Below are 25,997 nucleotides of genomic sequence, written 5' to 3' on the forward strand. Positions count from 1 at the left end.
CCTTTTGGGTCTGAGAATTTTATGTCTCTTGAGTGTATGTATATATGTATATGTACGCACATATATTTCTGAGGCACTGTGTGCCAGCTTGCTTTTATTTCTTGATCATTTGCCATGTTTCCTTCCAAACCCTTTTCTAACACTCCTCAGGTTAATCAGTTTTTTTTAATGAGCTCATTTTTTAACTCAGTATACTATCAATGAATTATACTTTGTCAGATTACTTAAAGTTTTTTTAAGTCCTAGGATTTTAATGTCTTTAATTTCTGTCATTAATGTCATTAGGTGTAAGTGTATTTATTAGATATTTTTTAAAAAACATGATTCTTTTAACACCTTAACTACCTTTTAGTTGCATTGCTAATACATAGGCATGATAACATTTTGAGAGGTCGTATTTTACCAGTTACTTTAAAACAGCTACTATTTAGGCCAAAGCCAAAATAGTTGTTACTGAATATGGTGTATGTTTTAGGGGGAGGGGATGCCCTACAGTTTGTACTTGATATCTCTTACAGTTCTTTGCAGACATTTCAAATCTCTCTTCTGTTTCTCATCATGGTGGCTTTATATACCTTTAAAAATAAAATGTGAACTATAGGTAAAATGAATGATGGTTGATATTTTTATAAATATTGAGATTTGTCTTTATGGAATTTAGTATAACTTTGTTATAGATTATATTTTATGGATTTTGTTACATGGTAGAGACTTTAAAATACTTCAGCAAAATAACTTTTAAAAGCTACCTTTTATGCAGTTCATAGATGTGCCAGAAAATTATTTTTAGCATTTTAATGCTTAAAATAATTTATATTAGATTTTTAACATCATTTTAAAATGATCTTTTTATATTACTATAGTGATAGAAATCTAATCTGGGACTTTAAATCTGTGAAATAAATCAACTTCCATACTAGTAATAGAACCTTATGTTGAAGGTTAAGATTAGGGAAAATCTTGTATTGATTACATTTTTTACCTAATTTATTTTCATTGATTTGTTTTAGATCAGAGTTATAAAAGCAGAATTACTGTTTTGTATATATTGCTAATATTAATCATTAAAGTAGTTTTTGAGAGTTTGATAGTTAAAGGCATTTTCTGTGAAATGATACTTATATGTATTTAACCGTGCAGATCCTCATTTTGTGGTCTGCCAGCTAAAGGTGAAGATATATTCCTCCAATTCAGGACCCACAAGACGGGAAGACAAGTTCATGTACTTTGAGTTCCCTCAGCCGTTGCCTGTGTGTGGTGACATCAAAGTAGAGTTCTTCCACAAACAGAACAAGCTAAAAAAGGTTTGCACTTTACTTTTCTTGGAAAAAATATTCAGAATAACCATATCTTAAATAGTAACCTTAAATCTTTTACTTAAACTATTTAATTAGGCAGAAATCAATCTGTAGCCCTGATGGTGTGGCTCAGTTGTTTGGATGTCGTCCCACAAAGCGAAGGGTCACGAGTTTGATTCCTGGTCAGGGCACATCCCTGGGTTGCAGTTCGGTCCCATGTACAGGAGGCAACCCCATCAGTGTTTCTCTCCCACATCAATGTTTCTCTCCCTCTCTTTCTTTCTGCCTTTCCCTGTTGTCCAAAACTAAATAAATAAAATCTTGCAAAAAAAAATTAATCTGTACGGAGAGATTAAAAGGTGTATTTTATTTTATGGCTGATATCTAATGAATTGGTTTTCTGTTAGATAAGCACATGCATTGCTTACTATTGTGTTGATAAGCCATTATAATGGTGAATAATCCTGTTAGAAGGAAAAGACCTTTGACTTTAAAGGCCTTTTAAAGTCATATGTAATTTGATATCAATTTTTTTTAACTTGGGTTATGTAAAGAATTTTGTAAAAATAATAAAATTTGTATACATACTCCATGAAATCAGTTATAATTCTCTTAGACCTGAGAAGTTAACATAGGGTCATGAGTTTCAAACAGTTTTGTCTATATGTATAAAAAAGACCTGTTCATGATTTTGTGTAACAACACAAATCACTTTCCCCAGTTTATGTTTCTTTACAATTAGGTCATTCTATATTTAGTGTCCTCAAATTTACTGAATATTTCAATTTTTAACTAGAAGAGAAATAGGTATGAAGAGGAAGTAATAAAGCATGAAAAATGTGGCATTATTTAAATATATAGGTTTAGAAAAGTAAGCTTTGCATCTTATTGAGCTATACTTAGAAAATGTGAGAGCTCATTTTAAAACAAACTGCAATTGTTTTAAAATAGTATAAGTGAACATTTAAAATGAACATAAGGTACAAAATTTTTAGATGGTAATGAACAAAAATAGCTTTTGTATATTATTAATGTCTCATTAAACATATTAGATAACATATAGCCAGTTTTTAGATAGTCTCAGTAATAGGATTTAGTTTTCTTGATTTTTAGCCTTTTTTGGAAAGAAAGTAAGAGGATGTTTCATTTACCACAAAACTTTTAAACTCTACTTGACTTACTAGAATAAATATAATTTACTTAGGATTCAGCAAGCTAGAAAATCACAAAATGCTAAACTGATTGTTTTCACCAGAAACTCATTTCTTACCTGTTCTGTATAAATATATCTCAATAACTTTGACTAATTATTTTTTAATAATCCAAGACATATTAGCAAGTGTTCTAAAATTAAGGTAGTTTTTTTCCCCTCGTATCGTAATACAAGTACACTTAAAATTTATATTTTGCTTTGAGAAAGAGGCACTTGAATCACTATTTCTCTAAACCTTTAGGAGTGTGCTAATTCTTATTTCAGTTATTGCCACCCTGTTCATTACACTGACACAAGTAAAATTAAGGATTAAATATTTATAGCATATGTGTATCTTGGAATACTTTACATACATTTCCATTTTATGTGATTTTCCCTTCCTGTTATAAGTGCTTGCAGTGATTTAAACAAAAACTGTTTAGTATAATCAGTGTGTATATATGGAATCCACATTTCTGGAAATTTAAATATTATTTATTTTCTTCTGACTCTAAGTAAAATTATGTGTGTAGTTACTAATTTAGGGACTTTGCTAAAATAATTAAAATGAACAAATATTTTTACAAAGACAAAAATTAACAAATATTTTTACCTTTGCTAGGTACTGTTAAAAGATACAAAGACATTAAAATATAAGATACTTAAGGGTCTTACCATCTTCCTGGGGGAAAAATAACTTTAAGATAAATTAGAACATGTATTTAAATGGTATCAGATAAGATGTCACAAAAGCTGTGCATCATTAATTGTCAAATGATCCATGCAGACCAAATTCCAGTAATTAAGAGAACATTCAAGGGGTTGAAGTGATGAACTTCTGATGTCGTTTTTTATTAATAAGACCTCATATTATTGGCTAGAAGTGATTCCTTAAAAGTAGGCATTTTAGAGATCATCCAGTACCCTCAGCCAGTGACTGGACAAGGGCACTGCTGCAGGACGGCCGTGCCTTTCTTTGATACACAGAAAAGGCTCATCATTGACGTAGACAACTGAATGACATCCAAAGTGCTAAGCAGCCTCACAAAATTCCTCCTTGGTTCCGTGGTTTTTTGAAAACGAAGGGTTAGAATGTGCACATGAAATTGTTGCTATCTGCATAGAGAAAGAGTACGAGATAGAATATGATGATTTTGTAGAATATCTGCTTTGGCAGAAAAAGAGAAGCAAGTAAGTACCACTGTAAGGCAGTGGGATAAGCTGATAAAGGAGACGTACACGCCTCCACCCCACCACTTGGGTAAGGTGGATGCTAAGCCTTGAGCAGAGCCGCTGTCTATGGCTGGAGGCTAATTTTCATGTTTGTTCTTCTCTACTGGAAAGTTTATGTCCTGACAAGCTCTTTGTGAAAGTGTCTAAAAATAAAAGATTGCTCCATTTAAAAAAAAAAAAAAGCAATGCATTTTATTATATAAAAAAGTCAGAAGTACTTAACCTCTTTTTCCCCCATTCCATATTTTATTATGAATTTTTTAAACATTCATTGTCATTTAAGAAGCTAGAGCCACTTAATGTTGGTATTGTTGTAGCAATAAAAATATATCTGCCTTGCTTCTTTGGGAGGTTGTACTGACATTTCAGGAACTTCTGTGAAAATAAATTTTGTAAAAGATAGCTTGTTGAGACAAAGAAAGTTAAATCCATTTCTGAATTTTTAAATATGTACATATAAACTCAAAACATTTTTAAAGCTAATATTAGGCTAGAAAGGAGATATTTTACTGAAGGTTTTAAAGTAAAAGTCATTTACCTTAGAACTTGTGGGATTACATTGTTGGTTTAAAATTTGAATAAAAGAAAACTCCTATGTGAATTAGATGCAACAGATAACCCACAGATTGTCTAGTATTAATCTTTGTGTTTACCTTTATTCAGAATATCAAATGACACATGGCTTATATTTTGTTGACTTCTTGTGGCAAATATAGGTAGCATTTTCTTTTTTAAAAAAATTAAAAATGACATTTTTATTTTTTAGGACAAAATGTTTCATTTTTGGGTAAATACATTCTTCATACCAGGACCAGAGGAAACCTCAGAAAAAGTAGAAAATGGAAGTCTGTGTGATCAAGAAATTGATAGTATTTGCAGTATAGAGCGAGCAGATAATGACAAGGAATATCTAGTACTCACTTTAACAAAAAATGATCTCGACAAGGCAAATAAAGACAAGGCCAACCGATACTTTTCTCCAAATTTTAAGGTCAGTTGAAAACATTTTGAGGAGTTGATGGGTGGCGCGCTGTGTGTGTGTGTGTGTGTGTGTGTGTGTGTGTGTGTGATTTGTTCTAGGTGTGTAGCTAATGAAGAACTTGTTTGATTTTTAAATGAAATATTATTTAGAAGTAATATTTATGTAGCAGCAGTCTGGAGACCAGGATGCATATAAAGTCATGAAAGCTGCACTTCCCTTACTTTATTGTTTGTTGACATTTGGGGCAGACGTTGGGGAAGGGAGTTAAGTAAGTGGGGATATAAAGGAGAAATGGGGGAAGAAAGAGGTAGAAGAGAACTTGAAATCATTTGGGAATGATTCATATGGACTGTTTTCACTGGTTTTACTCTCATACCCCTCCAGTTTATTCTCAGTACCCTCAGAGTGATCTTAAAAATAATAGGCTTGATTGTGTCATTCCTGTTTACACTTTTTAAAGATGTTGTGGTCTTTGCCTACCTCCTACATCAACTCTATAGACATATTTTCGCCCTGTTCACTGAGATTCACCCATACTGGTCTCTCTTCATTTCTTCGGAATGATCAGCTCTTCTGCTTCTGGTCTTTCCAGTTCTTTTCTTTCTCCCTGTACCTCTCCACTGTCAGCCTTTCCCCAACCCTTCGCATGGATACTCTTCTCGCATTGTAGTCTTCGCTTCAATTTCATGTGGCCTGAAAGTTCTACTCTGATTATCTTTTCCTGTTACTGCCTTTCTGAAACTGTTTCCTCTTACTATGGGATTGTTTGGTTTGTTTTAATTTCAACTATATGTGATGTGGTGTGTGTGTATATTTCTGTTTCTATGTATAGGTAAGGATTCTCTAGGTTCCCAAATGGAAGTTTGCCATTTTTTCTCTCCGTTTCCCAGTTTGGATTCTACTTGACTTCTTCCCCTTTTACCATACCCTCCTTCCTTTCTCTTTTTAAAAATTTTCTTAACTTTTTTGCTTCATTCCATTTTTATAATATAACAAGACTAACCATAGTTTATAAGCATATTGCTAGTAATATAAAAAGGAAAGGGGAGGGCCAAGTGTTTTAAGTGAAAATAAATCCAATATTAGTTACCTTTAGATCTTTATTTCTTTTAAGTGTTTAGAAGTGCCTTTTAGAATCCACAGGTTTCTATTTTCTTTCTTTTCTTGAATTCTGCATTTTCCTCCACCACTAGTTTTTAAAGTATGACTTCTGGTTTTATTGTTTTCTTGTAATATTACAAGAGATTTTATAGTTATGATTATGCATAAAATTATTTTAATTATCTGTAAACAAATATAATGGTAAATGTTATGAAAAAAAATAAAGCAGAAATGGGCTAGAGAATGATCTTGGTGTGTATTTTAGCTGGATGGTTAAAGAGGATCTCCCCAAGCAGGTGACATTTAATTAGAGGCCTACAAGAAATGAGTGAGCTATCCAAATATCTGAGAAAAGAGGGAAGAGCAAGTGCAAAAGCCCTGACACAGGAATGAGCTTGGTATATTTGAGGACTGATAAATAAGAGGTCATTCTAACTGAAATACACTACTCCAAGCATGAAGATTTTAGAGTGTTTTCAGCACAGGAAAGATGTGTCTTCTTTGAAAGTTCAGTCTGTCCACTTCTTTAATACATAGACTGGAGAGAAAAGTAGGGAGAGGAGATAAGAATGGAAGCTGAGAGATTAGTTTAAGGGCTGTTACAGTGGTTTAGTTCAGATGAGAAATGGTGGTTGCTTGGACTAGAGTAGTGGCAGCAAGGGGTAATGAGAAACTGTCAGATTAGGCCTGCAACTGAATCCTTAGTGACACGGGTTTGAACTGTGTGGATCCACTTACATGCAGATTTTTTTCAGTAAATATACTTTTGGTTCTCCGTATCCCTGAGATTTGCATCCACAGATTCAACCAACAGAGGGCCAACTGTATGCATTATTCTATGTCATTTTATATAGGGGACTTGAGCATCCACAAATTTTAGTGTCCTGGAACCAATCCTCATCGGTGCCGGGGGAACACCTATAGTTAAGTTTTTGGGGAGTCAGAAGTTACACCTGGATTTTCTACTGCACAGGGGTTGGTGCCCTGACAGCTGCATTGTTCCAGGATCAGCTGTGTATAGTATTTTGAAGGTAGAACTAAAAGGATTACTGATGGAGTGAATATTGAGTGTAAGACAAGGAGAAGAATTGATAAGGACTTTTGAATGATGGGAGGAGAGGCTGTAGATACAATAGAAGAAGTAAGGGATTGTAAATCAAATCTCATTTAAATCACACATCCACTACTTACTAGATATGTGGTCTTCAGCAGGTTACCTAACCTTTCTGAGCCTTAGTTTCCTCTCCTTTAAAATGGAAGTGCCTGCCTTGTAGAGCTGTTTTGACAGTTATTTCAGCTAAGCGTGTAAGGGCCCTTAGTCATCTGTTTAGACTGCTGTTTAATATAAACATTCTTCTCCTTCCTTCAGGTGAAGTTTTTAGGGCTATTGGGTTCCTAAACATCATTGTTGATCAGCATTTTATATAATATTTGTATTTTTTTAGTATTGTTTGTGTCAGAAAATACATTGAGTTTCAGATAGGTAGTTAAACATTCTTTTGGAACTCAACTATTAGTGAATTGAATTTTGTGATTGAAAATATATTATGTGAACTATTGATGAACTTCAATTTCAGTGTATTTCTTTTGTATATTTAGTTAATACTTGCTTATGCTTATTAAAAATATATTAAAATCTTTATAAAATATATGTATATATTAACATCTCAGTTTGTCTTTTTATCATATAACAAGAAAGATAATGTAGGAAATTATAAGAGGGTTGCTTAAAAGGCAGCTAGCTGCCTTTTAAAAATCATGTTAATCATAGTTCTTAAAAATGAATCAGCTGAAAATATATATCTATACTAAATAATTTAAGATTAGTCAGATTTAAGGATTTTCTATTTAAACTTTCTCTCTTTTTCTCTAGGTGAAGCTGTACTTCACAAAAACAGTAGAGGAGCCATCAAATCCAGAGGCTAGCAGTTCAACTTCTGTAACACCAGATGTTAGTGACAATGAACCTGATCATTATAGGTATTCTGACACCACTGACTCTGATCCAGAGAATGAACCTTTTGATGAAGATCAGCATACACAAATTACAAAAGTCTGAATTTTTTTTTTTTATCAAGAGGGATAAAACCATGAAAACAAACTTGAATAAACTGAAAATGGACCTTTTTTTTTTTTAATGGCAATAGGACATTGTGTCAGATTACCAGTTATAGGAACAATTCTCTTTTCCTGACCAATCTTGTTTTACCCTATACATCCACAGGGTTTTGACACTTGTTGTCCAGTTGAAAAAAGGTTGTGTAGCTGTGTCATGTATATACCTTTTTGTGTCAAAAGGACATTTAAAATTCAATTAGAATAAATAAAGATGGCACTTTCCCATTTTATTCCAGTTTTATAAAAAGTGGAGACAGACTGATGTGTATACGTAGGAATTTCTCATTTTGTGTTCTGTCACCAACTGAAGTGGCTAAAGAGCTTTGTGATGATATACAGGTTCACATCCTACCCCTTTGCACTTGTGGCAACAGATAAGTTTGCAGTTGGCTGGAGGAGTTTCTAAAGGGTTGTGCTACATTCTAATGCATGTATTTGGGTTAGGGGAATGGAGGGAATGCTCAGAAAGGAATATATTTTGTGCTGGACTCTGAACCATCTACCATCTTCAGCTATTTACATGCACCTTTCTTTAGCATGCTGCAGTTATTAATCTGGATATTTGAGGAATTGGCCGCTGTCACTGCTTGTTGTTTGTGCATTTTATTTTATTTTTTTAAAGCATATTGGTGCTAGAAAAGGCAGCTAGAGGGAGTGAATCTGTATTGGGGTACAGGAATGAACCTTCCACAACATCTTAAGAATCCACAAATGAAGGGATATAAAAATAATGTGGTTGTAGTAAAAACACAGCAACAATGACTTAACCATATAAATGTGGAGGCTATCAACAAAGAATGGGCTTGAAACATTATAAAAATTGACAATGATTTATTAAATATGTTTTCTCAATTGTAATGACTGCTCCATCTCCTGTGTAATCAAGGCCAGTGCTAAAAGTCAGATGCTATTATTACCTACATCAGTCAACAACTTACACATATTTTATTAGTTTTCAATCATATACCTGCTGTGGATGCTTCATGTGCTGCCTGCAAGCTTCTTTTTTCTCATAAAATATAAAATATTTTGTAATGCTGCACAGGAAATTTCAATTTGAGAGTCTACAGTTTTAAGCAGTTTTTTTTTCCTTTGAGGATTTATGATGCACTTACTCAATCCAATAGCTGTCAGCCGTTCCATCCTTTTGACCTTACACATTCTATTACAATGAGTTTTGCAGTTTTGCACATATTTTAAATGTCATTAACTGTTAGGGAATTTTACTTGAATACTGAATACATATAATGTTTATATTTAAAAGGACATTATTTGTGTTAAAAAGGAAATTAGAGTTGCAGTAAAATTTCAGCACTGCACAAGTAATAAGGCATTTACTTTTTCAGTAGAAATTGTCCCACATAATGCTTTTAACGATTTGCTATTGAAAGGATAGATTTTTTTTTTTAAATGTGCAGTGTTGAATTATTTCTTCATAGTGCTAGAGTTAGGACTAGGGCTTCGTTTTCACTTCTTAAATATCATATATTTGATATGCCCAGACTGCATACGATTTTAAGCAGAGTACAACTACTATTGTAAAGCTAATGTGAAGATATTATTAAAAGAATTTTTTCCCAGAAATTTGGTGTCTTTCAAATTATACCTTGATTTTGAATCATTTGACTATCCAGCCAATTTATTTCTTAATGGTGGAAAATCTCATTTTCAATAACTTATTGGTGCTGAAATTGTTCACTAGCTGTGGTCTGACCTAGTTAATTTACAAATACAGATTGCATAGGACCTATTAAAGCAGCATTTATAGAGTTTGATGGTAAGTAGATTAGGCAGAACTTCATCTAAAATAGTCTTAGTAAATAAGGTTGACACATTTTCCATACCTCGTCAGTTTCATTCAACAAATAAAATTTTTAAATTTTTAACAAAGCTCTTAGGATTTACACATTTATATTTAAACATTGATATATAGAGAATTGATTGACTGCTCATAAGTTAAATTGGTAAGATTAGAGACAACTATTATTCCTAAGGCCTCACCATTGAAATTTATATGCCATCTTGTTTTTCATAAAAGCTGAAAATTGTTGACTAAGTTGAAAATCAACCATTGATGTTTTGAAGATAGTTGTTAATACTGTTATTTGTTACAGTTTTGGGCACAGTATATTAAAACATAACTTGTATTGTTCCAATATGTAACATGGAAGGCCAGGTCATAAATAATGACATTATAATGGGCTTTTGCACTGTTATTATTTTTCCTTTGGAATGTGAAGGTCTGAATGAGGGTTTTGATTTTGAATGTTTCAATGTTTTTGAGAAGCCTTGCTTACATTTTATGGTGTAGTCATTGGAAATGGAAAAATGGCATTTTATATATATTATATATAAATATATATTATACATATTACTCTCCTTTATTTCAGTTACCATCCCCATAGAATTTGACAAGAATTGCTATGACTGAAAGTTTTCGAGTCCTTATTAAAACTTTATTTATGACAGTATTCATAATTAGCCTGAAATGCATTCTGTAGGTAATCTCTGAGTTTCTGGAATGTTTTCATAGACATTTTGGATGTGCAGCCGCTTACATGTCTGAAGTTACTTGAAAGCATCACTTTAAAGAAAGCTTACAATTGGGCCATGTACCATCACAAGTCCTCTGTAGCTCCTCTTGAACATTTTTTGCCATAATTATTAAAGGTAGTTGAATAAATAGCATCACCATTCTTTGCTGTGGCACAGGTTATAAACTTAAGTGGAGTTTACCGGCAGCATCAAATGTTTCAGCTTTAAAAAATAAAAGGGTACAAGTTAAGTGTTTAGTTCTAGAAAATTTGTGCAATATGTTTATAACGATGGCTGTGGTTGCCACAAAGTGCCTCGTTTACCTTTAAATACTGTTAATGTGTCATGCATGCAGATGGAAGGGGTGGAACTGTGCACTAAAGCGGGGGCTTTAACTGCGGTATTTGGCAGAGTTGCCTTCTACCCTGCCAGTTCAAAAGTTAAATCTGTTTTCATATAGAATATATATATATTAAAAATTTTCAGTCTGTTAAACAGCCTTACTCTGATTCAGCCTCTTCAGATACTCTTGTGCTGTGCAGCAGTGGCTCTGTGTGTAAATGCTATGCACTGAGGATACACAAAAAAATATGTGTACAGGATAATGCCTCATACCAATCAGATGTCCATTTGTTATTGTGTTTGTTAACAACCCTTTATCTCTTAGTGTTATAAACTCCACTTAAAACTGATTAAAGTCTCATTCTTGTCACTGTGTGGGTGTTTTATTATATCAGAATATAATTTAAATTGCCTAAGTTTGTTGAAATTTTAAATAATGGGCAGCCAAATGTAATTAATAAGTTTTCTGTAAGTTTTTCTGCTGTCCTTCACAGTCTGCAGTAATTAAACCATGGGCTTTGTCAGCTTGGGAGTAGAGTATCAGTCTACTCATGTTTGAGAAAGGCACTGTTTAGGGCTTTAGTTAACACTTAATAAATTGTTTTGAGCACATGATATAACATTCTAATCTTGGAAAACTTCAAGATTGTTGAAAAATTGTGCTTTCTTAAATGAAAAAAACCCCCGAAAACCTAAGCCAGATGTCTGCAGATAATTGCCCAGAATGGATTTGATACTTCAGATTTCAATTTGTGGCTTTTTCATTCTATATGATTCTGGTCTGCCATCAACCTGTGGGAAGATTCATCTACTCATTATGACTAGGGCCGTTTAAAAATTGATATTCCAGAAGAGTTTAAAGAACTCGATATACTTGAATTCAATCTTGTTATTTCCAATATTCTTAAAAGCTTAAAGACTAAAGGATATTCTTTCAACAAAGCATAATAAGGTAATAAGTGAAAGTGTGGCTGTACAAATGTTTTGAAAATAAAACAGACCATTTATGTAACAGTGGATTTTAATATTATTTCAAGTTTACATTTTCTCCATGTGACTTTTTAAGAGTAAATGTGAATAATGTATAATAACATAAAGAAGTATGAACAGTATGTGTATGCACACTTTTTAAATATGGTTGAAAACTATACTGGAGTAAAAATCATTCTGATTTATAGGATCATGGTGATTTCTGAAAAATAGGAGTTTACTGACAATTTTGTCTTTGTTTATGCTCTTAACTACACTGTAATTTGAGCTAGCTTAGTTAAGTGAATGCCATCACCATTTCCATTGAGAATTTAAAAATCACCAGTGTTTAACATGCAGGCTTCTAAAGGCTTACAAAAAAATCAAGACCCTTAAATCTAGTTGATTTGCTGCTAACATGAAACATATTTTGTTCTTTTATTGTTGCCAGACAATTAACCACACATCTAAAACTTATTTTTAAATAGTTTAAGTATACGTTTTGATTACGAGTGCTGTTACTAGTACACAGAGAACTGCTTGTGAATGGAAACAATAAATAGTCAGTCTGAACCAGGTATAAGTACAACACCTAAAAGGTAGCAAAAAAAGATGAAAGAAAAATACTTTAAAACTTAAAGATGGAATGTTAGAGACTGATCTTCCTATAATTATACAGCTATAGGAAGCCTGATGATTAATTTGCTTGTCAATTGTTTTGAGTTTTAGAGAAAATTTATTCTTTTATGACCATGATGTTGCTACTTTTCCATCTTTCAAAAGATCTTACAAGTATGTCAGAATGTAGTAGACACTGACAAATTCACATTGGTTGGTAGCTTTAAAAGTTTATAATGTGAAAACAGGAATAATTTCATTGGTGGTAAACCCTTTTTTATTAAATTAGTTATTTTGAGAATACTTTCCCATAACAACAAAATAATCATTCATAACCCCACCACCTGGAGACATAGGCTTTATTAATGCTTTAGTGACTGTACAATCATTTTTTCTGTATATTCATATATATTTTTAAAAATGAAACCTGTACTGTGCATACTCTTAAAGCCTTTCAGCTTAGTATTTCTGTCATGGATTTGTAGAGTGTTCACTAACACCAGGAAATAGACAATGACTTGAGTCTGTCTAATGCTACAGGTGCAGGTTACATGCAATTATTGAGAGCCCTTTCCAATAGTAGGTTAATCATGAGTGTTTAAATACTGTTTGCATCAGGATGATACATGTCTGAGTAAATAAAACAGTCACATTTACTTAGCATACACAAGATTAACATTGTAGATATTTCTCTTCAAACACCATTTTAAATATTTGCATTTTGGAATTACACATTAAATGGATCAACAACAACAACTGTTAGTAGTTATCTTCACCTTTCTATTTCCCTTATAGGTGAGAAAAGGATGCGATTCTCTGTTTTTGTTATTCCCAAATAGTTGCTTAATTTAGAGCAAGTTACTTTAACACCTTTTAAAAAAGCAAGTCTGCTTGCTGGTTTATCACTTTAAATCTGTGTGCTCATGTGACTTCTTTCACATCAAACATAATACTTGATGAATGTTTCACCTTTGGCTGTAGAATTGAACTTACTACAATGGTGGGCTTATCCCAGAACAGACAATTCTTGACAGTTATCTGAGAATTTAGCTGGAAGGCAGTACATAATTTATAAGCCAATGTATTAATATTTTAAGAACATTTTTTACATATGAGTGAAGTCAACTGCCATCTTTGAGCATTACCACATTTTAAAATAAAGCTGCATATTTTTTAATGAAGTGTTTTAACAAGGATCTATATTTTTCTTTTTTTTAATTAAAAGTAATTTATATCTCCTTTGCTGCATGTGGATTTTCATTTGTCTTTAAAATGGTCAGAGATATTTGTGTGGAATGGAGCAAGGCTTGTAGTCATGGCTCTAGTGTTTCAGTTTGTGAAGTCTGTTTACTGTAGTGAAATTCTCAATGTTTAGTTGTGGTTTTCTGTAGCATATCATTTATTGGCTTTTATTTACATGCGCCTTTAGGATTTTCTACCTACTCTATACAGTTGTCCAAATGATATCCCACGTTTACAAATCCTCCCTCCTTTCAGTTTTCTCCCTCCCTCCTTTCCTTTACTATTTACATTGCCCTAATGCCCTAATAGGCAGTGTATGAGAGAGGGCGGGGGTGGGGAGAGCACGCACCCACGTGTGCTGGATTCCAACTTTAGAAATTAAAAGAGTTTCATTCAGGCAAAACAGTTTGCCCTGCAGTTTGCACTGCAAGTTCACAGTTCATTGTAGTGAAAATGTTAATCCTGGATGACTTTTGTCATACATTAATGAATTTTGGATATTAATGAGTTTGTTAGTAGCATCTTGATGTGTATACATTAATGAGTTATTTTCAAAGTAACACAGTTAACCAAAGCTGGTGTATTGGAATTGTTTATATCAAGTTCCATTTGGCTACTGATGGACGTAAGAAATAGAAATGCTTTCCTATGGAGAGTATGTTTTGCTTTAACAAATTAAAAGGATAATTATTTTGAATAATTGGTTTTAAACTTTTTACTCAGTAAATAGTTATCAAGACACTGCTATATATGACAGATGCTTGGAATATATTAGTGATCGAAACACACCCTCTCTTACCCTTGAGGAGTTTTCACTCTAGTAGAGAAAATAGACTTTATTAAAATAATGATAAATTGTGATACGTGCCGTGAAATATGAGATGCATGTATTACAGTAATTATCACCAAACATTCCATATGCTGTCTTAAATTTCCACCCCCTTGAGGTTAGATGGGGCCATTATAGCTACTTTATTGCAATGAAATAGCACTGAAAGTTACATGACATTTCTGAGGAAAGGCATTAAAAATAAAATCTCTTGTACAATTCTCTAGCTTCTCTCTTTCCTTAATGCGGTAACCAGAAACGACATGTTCTGGTCAGTGTGGGTCTTCGAGTGACCATTTGGAACAGAACTACCTCAGATTTTTCCTCCACATTGAATGTGTTAGACTTTAGCATGAGCAAGTAATAATTGTATTAGTTTACAGTGATATGGAATAATTTGTTACCATAGCACAACTAATTATGTTGTAACTAATGTTTTGGAAGGATCGGAGATGAATTTCTTGAGCAACCAACTGGGAAATAAGAACGAAGCAGAACAAAAAGTAACATCTGTAAACAACATGATGCAATAAAGAAACTAAATTGCAAGTCACTTAATAGTTGACATGCTTGGGATATGAATGGGTGAACAGCAGATTCCTGCCCTCATGGAGCTTGCATTGTAGTAAGGGATAATAGATGATAACTGGCATACCATATATAAGGTATTAAGTGCTATGGGGAGAAAATTGGAAGAGCATTTGCAGAGGTAGAGAGATTGCAGTGTGAATAGGGTAGTCTGGAATAAGCCTCAGTGGAAGAGTGAGAACTGAGCAGACCCATCGAACAATGGTTAGATTTTTTTCATTCTTTCAAACTGCAGGAAGCACTTATTATCCTCTATAAAATTTATTCTCATCTTTTACAACTTTATGTTAATTCCTGACTTGATTATTGTTGGTATATCTGTGGAGAATTTTTAAGAGTATCACGCAAAATAGTGTTTTAAATCATTTTTTCTAAATCAGTTTGGGGAAACCTATAAAAATCTGTACATGTTCATTCTCAGAGTTCTTTTAAAATTTTTTCTTATTCCTATTGAATATATGTGGTTATGTCTGGAAATTTTTGATAATTTCAGTAGAAGTTCAAGTTATGGCTTTAAACATTTCTGTAAAGCTGAAAGGAATGTCATTTATGATTTATTGATGGGAAACAAGTTACAAATTTTGAGTTACTTGAAAAACAAGAAAGGTAAAGTTTATGGCGTAGGCCTATGTATTTTAATTCTTAGCTCTTAAAGCAGAAACCTTTGGAAAAGTATCAGTATCTAAATAGTAAATTTTTTTTTTTTTTTTTTTACCAAGAGAAACCCCCCTTTTCTACTCTATTTTAAGATCCGGGAACTTTAACTTTGTGGTCAAGGAAAAATAGTATAATTGGATTAATTCGATACAATAGAAATTTACAACTTTAGAGCATTTTAAATTTTTTTTGAAGACTTTTTTAGAGAGAGGGAATGGGAGGGAGAAAGGGGGAGAGAAACACCGATGTATGAGAGAAACATACATCGGCGATGTGTGTTTTGGTGTTGACTGGTTGCCTCTCGCACTCCCCCAACCAGGGACCTGGCCCTGACCTGCAATTCAGGTATGTGCCCTGACTGGGAATCGAAACTATGACCTTTGGGTTCTCAGGCTGGTGTTCAACCCACAGCGCCACACCAATCAGGGCTATCAGAGCATAATAATAACACTGATTGCTAGTAATCAGTTTCTTCCTCCCATCAAGGCAGGTACATATAATTAGGCATGATATTTTGAAAGAAAGTGTTAACTATTAGCTTTTATTTCTTTAAATAGGATTCTAAATGATTATTTAAAGACATTTTCCTTGGCAATTTTGCATCTTTTTTTTACTGTAAGTCTAATGAAATTTTGGTTTTTTGTCTTTATTTTGCTGTTTGCTTTAGAAAAAATTCAGGGTATAGCTCAATGGGCTTCCCCAATGTGAGAAAACTTGTGTAAATTTAGAAAAAAATGTTGCATATATCCTTTGGTCTTGGTCTAAGGGTTAAACTTCATTTACTGGGAATGTCTTCTGAATCTACCTCATTGAATTTGAGAGTACTTTCCAATAGTATTGTGATTGCTCCTTTAAACGTTGATAAATAAGTCTCTAATTTATAAGGAAATACACCATGTTTTTACAGTAGCATTTATGCTTCTTGAAATTTGACTTTTTTTCTGAGACTGGGAAAAATTTAGTTAATTATGTTTTTCAGTTAATATTCTCCAAGTATGACAATACTATCATATGTAGTAAAAGTTTTAGAGCTAAAGTAGTTCAATTAACTGACATTAGAACTATTTAGGAAATATTTAGCAAATTAGAGGCCTGTATGTTTCTCTTTTCAATTTTAATCATGTTTTTGAAATTAAAGATCTAATTTTCCAATCTTTAATATCTATGAGGAAGAGAAATTTTAAATTTCAGAAGTAGTTGCAGAAATTAGCAAACTTCTTAATTTCAGTATTTCCATGAAAATGTTGCTGTCAAGAAAGTCCAACATTTTACATTGTTAATTCTCAACAAGGGAACTGTTTTTTAAGTAATTAGCTAATACTTTTTTACTGTGTACAATCAATTCATATGAATAATGCACGAGCTTCTTAGACTTACTGGTACTGTATATCATGTAAATGTCTGAAAGGGAAGATAATTTTTACTCTCTAGTAAAAAAAGTAGGCTTAAGGCAAAAACTTCTCTTTGCCTGACTAAGCAGACACCACTTAATGTGTTTGGCTGTCCTTGGAGAAGACTGAGCCATTGTTTTTATTAAAAAATCCAATAAGGTTAAAGCAAAAATATCACACACACATGATTTACTGAGGTAACATCTTGGCTAGGAGTTACTTGAAAACCTCAAGCAACTTGACTGTCAGAAAAATTAAACAGTTTTCTTTGAGAAACTGTTTAACAGTTTGAGAAACAGTTTGAGAAAACCTGAAGACCCATATGTGATTACTGAGCTATGTAGAGAGACCAAAGTGGGAGCACAGAGAGAAAGGAAGCTGAAGTAAGGAAAGAAGCATACATAGGAAGAGCTCAAGCTAACTCTGAGTACTAGAAGGCTGGTAGAGAGGAAAATAATATTTTGAGCCTGCAGTTCATGCTAGACACCGTGATAAGACATTTCACCTGCTTTAGTACCCCCTTCAAGGTAGGTGGTTTTATCTCATTTTAAGCACAAATACTGGAAGTACTTAAATTACCCAGGTCTCACAACTAGTAAGTAAGGAACTGGATTTGAACACCGGGCAGTCTGCTACCTCTTAAACAGAATCATATTTACAAGCCAAAGGAAGAACAAAAGCCTGAACAATTGATAGGTCATGAAGTCCTGCCAATATTTATTGCTGATGGGAGAAAGGCAAACTTTAGTATAGGTGTAAAGTCCTGCAAAATAAAAAACAGAAGTATTTAGCAATTGTTTGAGCCATAAAAGACAAAGCAACTATGTATCTTGCAAAGTTCTCAACATGTAAGATGGTAAGATGTGGGCACATATTTTTATATTGAGACAGCTTGAGAGCTCTTTATTTGCTAGTTTAGTTTTAAACACATTGAATAAACTTGTACTTTATTTTTGCTTGAACTGGAATACCCAGTTTTTAGTCACTGGTTCTCAGTTAAGCGGGCCAACCAGCCACCCAACAAGTATGTTGTTGCTTGCCCACTGCGTCTGATTGGAATCACAGTAGTGTACAAATCAGAAAACGTCATAGAGCGCTTATAGAGTGGGGAACCAAATTTTACACAGAAGAGTGAGCAAATACAGTGGCTTGGTGTAGGAACAAACATGCCATTTAGGAAATCATAAGAAGAGAAAGGATAGAATAGAATGAGTGACAGGAGAGTGGTGGAAGATAAAATTTGGAGAAGTAGGGAGGGGAACTCTGGCTCCAGCCAATGTGGAATGAAACTACTCAAGCCCATTGCTTTTGCTGATGCAATTAAAAATCTTTGGACCACCTGCAATAAGTAAGTACTGAAGAACTCTATAAACAGAAGCAGGCAGTTTGTAAAGCAGAGTCAAGACTCAGGAAAACAACCTTCATGAGAATGTTCCTCATCTTTTTCTCTTACGGCTTTTCCCCAAGGGTGACCCTACTTGTGAAGCTACACATCAGTGGACAGCATGAGGGGCTGAAACTCAGAGACATCCAGCTTTCTGTCCACAAGAACCAGGAAAAGAGTTTACTATGGGCCAAAGAACAGAGCATTAGGGGGAGGGGGAAATCCTGAAGAAGAGAGAGCTGGAAAGGGGATCTTCTAATTCTGTGCATGAACTTCCACAAGTCCTGGACTCACGCCTGAGCAGGCATGCACAGAGCAGACCTAAGAATCCACAGCAAAGTCCTAGAAAATGAAACAGATCAAAACCACCACTCACAGAAGATGAGACAGAGCTTGTAGTCTAAGCCTAGCTGGGTTGATGGCCTGCTTAAACAAATGAACCTTAAGATAATCCAAGTACACTTAAGTGGCTCCCTCAGATACATAAGTTTCTGCGGTTTGTCAAATACATTGAGTAAAGAATTAGCATTATCATAGGTCCAACCATGATAACTATGAGAGTTTTCTTTTACAGTGTTTTATACAGACTTAATATGTAAAAACGTGTCAAATGCTCCATGACTTGGCAATGTCCAAGGTGAAGTATACATTGACAAAAGTTTTCTGATTGGGTCCATTAAATTGTGTATCCATAATAAAAGTAATTTTGAACATAACAGACTCATCACTAGATAGTTGCCAAGCTCACTTTCAGAGTCAGTGTCTTGTAATTGCTTATCTGCTCATGTTAACTCTTTAATTCAGCCTTTGCAATCGGGCCCAAATATGAATGTTCTTACAAAGATGCCACATGGAAATCAACCTATCATGTAAGCACAATATGTACTTTTCAATTTTGTAACAAAAACCCCCGCAATGTTTAATGCTGCTAGTACCTAGAAAGCTGTTATGAGGAATCATTAAGGTGAGTTTGGAGAAAAACTGAACTGGTATTATGTTTGGAGAAATGGCTTCCTGATGAAAGAAGAGAAATTCAAAACTTAGGACTACCTCCCTCATTGTGATACTAGCACCATATTACTTTTAAAATGTAATACAAATCCTTGTAATGACAATGATAATTCTGGATGTAAGTTTAACAGCATTGCCATTTAATTCTCATAATGTAGGAAGTACAATTACATCTGTCTGATACATGAAGAAATGAGGTACAGAAATGAGGTTCAAGAACTTGCTGAACGTAGCAAAACTAGTCAGGGTAGAGCCAGAGCTTAAATCCACGTCAATCTGATTACCAAGCCTAGGCCATTGACTCTGGTGTTATATGTAACCTCCTTTAACAACTTAAGACTTTTTATTTTCTTTAAAGAGCATAATCTTCAAGCTGGAAAGGGTAAAACAGTGGTGTAAGAAGCAGTTCTCAAGCTTTTTGGCCTTGAGATTTCTTTACAGTATTAAAATTTATTGAGGGCCTCCAAGAGTTGTTTGTGTGGGTTATACCATATTAGAAATTAAAGCATACATTTCTTATTACCTGACATACCTGTTAATTAAAAATAACAATAAACTTAACTACATAGTAACATAAATAACATTTTAATAAAAATAACTATACTCTCCAAAACAAAAATTTTAGTGTTAAGGGTGGCTTTTTAAAACATTTTTTCTTATCTGTCACTTGGCTTAATAGAAAATGGTGGGTTCTCATACGTGCCTCTGCATTTAATTTGTTGTGACATGTTTTGGTTGTAGTATATCAAGAAAATGTGGCCTTGCACAGATACGTAGTTAGAAAAGGGAAAAGTATTTTAATTGCCCTTTCAGTTAATTGTAGATAATTTTATTTGATACTACCAAACTCAACAAGTTATAATTTCTTAAAGGTTAGCTGCAATAATGAATTGGATATCTTCAATGAATTTTTAGTACTCTGTTTAATTCAAATCCATTGGTTTTGTTGTTTTTCTGTGAATGGATTTCTTTTACCCATGCACAGTTTTGCAACATCAAGTATGGGTTATTTGGAAAATACCAGTTCACTGACTTGTGTAGACCTTACACATGTTGACATACTTCATTATACAATGCAAAGGAAAAAAAATCACATTTGTTAATACACCCTGAGCTCAGCAGAAAAGTCTTTAAATATTAAGCCATCAACTTCATGGTAGAAGATACAAGTTTTTAAAAATATTTATTTTTACTTAACAGCTAGAATTTTATTACTAATAACAAATACTGTTGTTTTCCTGAAAGGGCCTCAATGTTCCATAGGCCACACTGTGAGGATCACTGGTATAAGAATTTTGATGGGGAAGAAGCAATAGGAGAACATTTACTTAAAAGGCTCGAACAAATGAATTTTTAGGGTCCTGAAAGAACTTGAGCATGAGGTCTCAGAATCACTAGCAGTAATCTATGATAAATTAGGGGAATTGGGAGAGAGTTCAGACACAACAGAAATGAAAAAAGATTGCCTTAATTCTCCAGAGGGATATATTCTGCGTAAAAAAGGCCAGTATGTTTAACATTGATTCCTGGAAAAGGACTATATTATGTTCTGTAGCAGGTAGTTTAAGAACATTAGAAAATAATTCAGTGATTACCAGATGTCATGATGACTAAGCAGGTCATCTCAAAGTTCATTTTTTCTTTATGATTATGTGACACAATGCTTTACATGGTGTATATACCAAAATGCTTAAACAACTACAGAAAGACAATTGAACATTAAGTACTGTTTATACAAACTGCACAAATCTCATTTGATTAAAAGCCATTTATAGAATACCTGCCATATGCAAACTGCCGTGATAGGCAAATGACAGGTCTGAGGGGCACAGACAAGGAAAACTAAAAGGATTTGCCTTGAAAACAGAAGCCCAAGAACATTCTCAAATGTACTAAGTCTGCCTCATGAGAGGAAGTAGCATGGCCTTTTGGGAAGAGCAGAGATAGCATAGGAGTTAGAACATCTGCGTGCTCATCCTGGCTTTAACACCAACTCAGTGGTTGGCCTTGGGCATTTACTTCAATTATAGACCTGTGTTCCATACCTGTAGTAGTAAAGCAAGCTAAGGCCCCTGAAAGAGATGGAGTTATACTTTCTTACTCCACAAAGCATAACCAGAGTTATGAGTGGAATTTGGAGAGGACAAGTTTGCCTCACAATAAGGAACTTTCTAACTCTGAGCTGTCCAATACTAGCCCCATGTGGCTACTGAGCACTTGAAATATGACCAGTCCAAATTGAGATCTGCTGAAAGCATAGATTACACACCAGATTTTAAAGATTTAGTATAAAAAATGTGCAATATCTCATCAATATTTTTTAATATTAATTACATGGTAAAATTGTAATTGGGGCATATTGGGTTAAATTATTACTAAATTAATTTCTGTGTCTTTGTACTTTTAAAATTATAATTAAACTAATTTCTGAGTCTTTGTACTTTTTAAACATACTTTTAAAACATGGCTACTGGATAATTTATATATATGGCATGCATTATATTTCTACTGGTCAGTGCTGTTCTAGCTAACAGTTTCCAAAAACAGAATACTAACTTGAATAAAAATCAAATTTTACCTTTTGATGTATGTAAGCAGAGGTACATAGGTCACAGTTCTGACAAGGAAGCCTCACGGTATAGCTTCATTTCCTATGCATCTGGTCTTTATTGTGTTCTCAACGTGTGTTCCGATAAATGCTAGGACTCCACCAGCTCTGCTCCCAGGATTTGGCAGTTGTGGGCACAGAAAGTGCCAAGAGGGATACCAAATATGCGGAGGGGGGCTTTCTCTTCTCCCTTCCTATTTTTGCTATTCAAGCAAAAAATTGTTCAGTATGTATGAAGTGAATGGATGAGTGTACCAAATATATGTGTGTGTTTCAAGTAAAACGAATGATGGTTTAAGGTTCAGGCTTTGGACCAGGTCAGGTACCAGCGTGATTCTCCATGCTACTGTTCACTAGCTCTGTGACCTCAAAAATAGTTGAGAATGGATTCAGACTTTGCCTTTGGAGTGTAAGGCCAGAGCATGGAGAGTGGAACCAATGCGTTTGAGTGTGTGCAAAAAGTTATCTTACCCCCTCTGTGCTTCCGTTTCTCCATTTGTAAAACGTGGGGTTTGCCTTCGCAGTGTGAGTAGAGTACAGTAGATTTCCCTGGAGGCATGATATGCTACTAAACATATTTGGCAATGCTACTGCATAAATCACATCTTGCAAGAGAAAACTACACACAACAACAAAAACCCTTTAAAAGGTACCTTGCCCGTAAACAAGTTGTTAAACGTGTTCTCACTTCCTTGCCTCTGTCACCACATGTGCAGCACGTTTTGAAGCAATTCCACACTGCGTGTAGTTAAAGCAGATTTGTACAGCGCCTGGGCATCCCTAGGAACCTGATCTTCCGGTGGGAAGGCCATCTGCGGGGAAGTGGAAACTTCATATTCAGGAAAGACCTGTTAGGTGCAAAGAAATCTAAGATGCTCCCTCTCTACTCCTGCTTTTCCCATCCAAACCGTACCCTGACCATCCCGGCTACATGGAAAAGGGAAGTCACTGTGTATCTCATGTGCCTACTCTCTGACTCGTAGGATTCTAAAACTTAGGGCTGGGTTACTTTTGTAACCCAGAACTTCTTGGTATTCCTATTATATACTCCTCTGTCCGGCTCTCTCCCATTGTCCAGAACTTCACTGTCCTGATGGGTTTATCCCTCCTACCACCTCTATTCTCTCTCTCAGAACCTCCCCTTGCCTTCAGATAAACAGAGAAAATAAAGGTTATCATACTGCATGGACTACCTCAACTTCCTGTCCCTCTTATCTCTGTCATCAACCAAACCTCTACCTCCTTCAATCTACCTCTCTCTAATATTGAATGAAAAAATACTACCCTCTTGTATAAGGCTAACTTTTCTACTAATTCCTCTCTTTTCTAGGAATAACATCGTATTTAATTGGATTATCTCTTTCTTATTTTCATTGTAGTCTCATTTAGATCATTTCTTGAAGTCTATAAATATTCTAAATCTTTTGTTTTTCTTAGTGAAGGGAGAAAAAAAGGAAACCTTCTCTATCTTGCATTCTATTTAGTTATCACACTCCTTTCTTGTTTCAAAATCAAGTTCAAAAAGAAAGTCTACACTTGTCTCTACCACCTCATACCTCATTCACTCATTTTTCTATTAATATTTACTATGTTAATTTAGTTATAAAAGTACATTCAAATATCACATATGTAAAATAATGTATCAATTTAGAAATATTCTAGACTTCATCAAATTACCAGTCAAGTATAAAGGTAGACTATACAAACTTTCAGATATTTAGGGATGCTGAAAGTATAAACTATCTCCTATGCAACCTTTCTTGGGAAGGTATGGGAGAATATATTTCACCAAAATGCAGAAGTATACTAAGAAAGAGGAAGACATGGGATCTGGGAAAGGGGAGGGAGAACAGCAAAGGGAAGTCCTAAAAATAAAACCTATATAGCGGGCCTAAGAAAAAACAGTCCAGATTGAAGCAGAAACATGGAGTCACCAGGGAGAAAGGTCTCTTGGAGGGAAAATGCAACCAATGTGTTTGAGTGTGTGCAAAAAGTTATCAACAGGTAGGTGCCAGAGATGTTGAAGCTTTTTGGAAAAAATATGATACAGTGTTAGAGGTACATTGAGAATCAAATGAAAAGGTGGGTTAATAATCAACTCTAGGGTTGATAATGAAGGGTTGAACAAGACAAAATATATAGTTACAAAGGACAATTTGGGTTCCCAGAAACATTATTATACATTATGATAGTGTAAACTCTGATTAATAATTTCACTGAAAATTGTTGAACTGCGGGTTGTGGTGGGTGGTGGGGTGAGGAGGAAGTGATGTAGAAGAGCTAAGCCCTCCCTCATCCATCATAATAGGTTAGTAGCTAACACCTAAAACCTAAAATTGATGAATAAAAAGATAGACGTATAATGTTCAGTTAAATATACAAAGGCAAATACCCAGGAGAACAAAAATAGTTGAGAATGGATTCAGACTTTGCCTTTGGAGTGTAAGGCCAGAGCATGGAGAGTGGGTTTATTATATTATATACCTTTTAGTATTATCTCAAGTTTAAAATTAGGCATATGTGTTGTTTTAATATAAAATAATTATAAATCGGTCATAAGATTTTGATGTCAATGTTCTCCAGGATTCTAAGCTTCTCCCTCTTCCCTTCTTTTACACCAACAACCTTCTGGAGTGATTTCTTCTGTTTCATGATATGCTATTATTAGTACTCTATAACTGATACCTGGCTGCCCCCAAAATTCACTGCTTCCCCTGTAACTACCTCCAGTGGAAGCGGAGTATACCTTTATGTTTCAGATAACTCAAGATTTGGTAGGGATAGGGTGATGGAATAGATACAAATCTTGCTCTTCATTGTTACCTCGTTTGTCCAACAAACCAAACTGTGGGCGCGCGCACGCGCACACACACACACCCATCTCTGAATTTTCTGCCCTTGGACTTGACAATCTCAGATTCCTCTTGTTGCAGTCTCCTCTTTACTTCACTGATGACTTTAGTGTCTGGCTTACTGTTTTCCTACCCACCTTTTAATTCTGCTGGAATTCCTGAATTAATAGAGGACCAGGGGGTATGATCTAATATACATTAAAACATACATCCTTTTCAGGTTGTGAATTTGAAAAGGTCTATTTTAAACACATTTTACAAGAATATTTATATATGAATTAAGCACATTTAGGAGAATCAAGAACTTTTGCCAATTGCCACAGACTTCTGGGAAAAATGGTAGCTTATGTGTAAGTTTCTGAAGTTTTTCTCCGAATTGGAAATGGCCAAGAGACATTAAAGAAACAAAAACACAACACCCCCAACTCATTTGTTTTGAAACCAGGGAATAGTGCCAACCACATTCCAGAAAATTCAAAGAATTAGGAATGGCGCAATGGGGTCAGACTGAAGTGACAGAAAAGAAAGGAAACCCTCTTGGCACCCTTTATGTTAAAGGGATCAGGATTAAGAGTGAGGGGGAGATGTAGCCATAATAAGAATGTAACGCACAGCTTATAGCAATGAAAAGCAAGCTGGGAGTTTTCTTGGATCCATCCTCTCAGTGACTTAGGCAGGTAAGGACTTTGTCAGGATATCACAGGAGTGATATCAATGCCTGCTTTCCGAACGATGCACCAAGAGTGGCTACCAAGCCAAACAATAATCTAGACATGGAAAATTTCCTTCCTATGACAGAGAATGGAATTCGGAGGTCAAACAACAGAGAATTCCCCCAGTCCAATCACCCCAGCTCAGGCTCAGACCTCAATTCTCTGCAGCCTTCTGTATACTTCTTTTGGAATGGCTTGGGAACATGTATGATCAGCCTTCCACCGAGATCTAAGAGGAAGTGTAAGGGTGTCCAGGATCAGTGAGGGGACTCAAAGAGAATCCAGGTACACCGTTCGGGACAAATATCTGCTCTGGTATTGACCTCTATGTTTC

General features: G+C 34.5%; 1 protein-coding gene across 1 annotated transcript in view; it reads left to right on the top strand.

Moving 5' to 3' along the window:
- Nucleotides 1-11,156, top strand: part of PTEN (phosphatase and tensin homolog) — an 86,377-nt gene extending 75,221 nt beyond the window's left edge. Inside the window, exons 8-10 of the mRNA XM_054572404.1 lie at nt 1,141-1,304; nt 4,490-4,714; nt 7,680-11,156. Coding sequence (XP_054428379.1) covers nt 1,141-1,304; nt 4,490-4,714; nt 7,680-7,865 — 575 coding nt within the window. The 3' untranslated portion in view covers nt 7,866-11,156. The remainder of the gene's footprint in view (nt 1-1,140; nt 1,305-4,489; nt 4,715-7,679) is intronic.
- The last annotated feature ends 14,841 nt before the right edge of the window (nt 11,157-25,997 follow it).

Source organism: Pteronotus mesoamericanus, unplaced genomic scaffold, assembly GCF_021234165.1.
Source record: "Pteronotus mesoamericanus isolate MK-2021 breed Mesoamerican mustached bat unplaced genomic scaffold, CSHL_Meso_final contig_24, whole genome shotgun sequence".
NCBI lineage: Eukaryota > Metazoa > Chordata > Mammalia > Chiroptera > Mormoopidae > Pteronotus > Pteronotus mesoamericanus.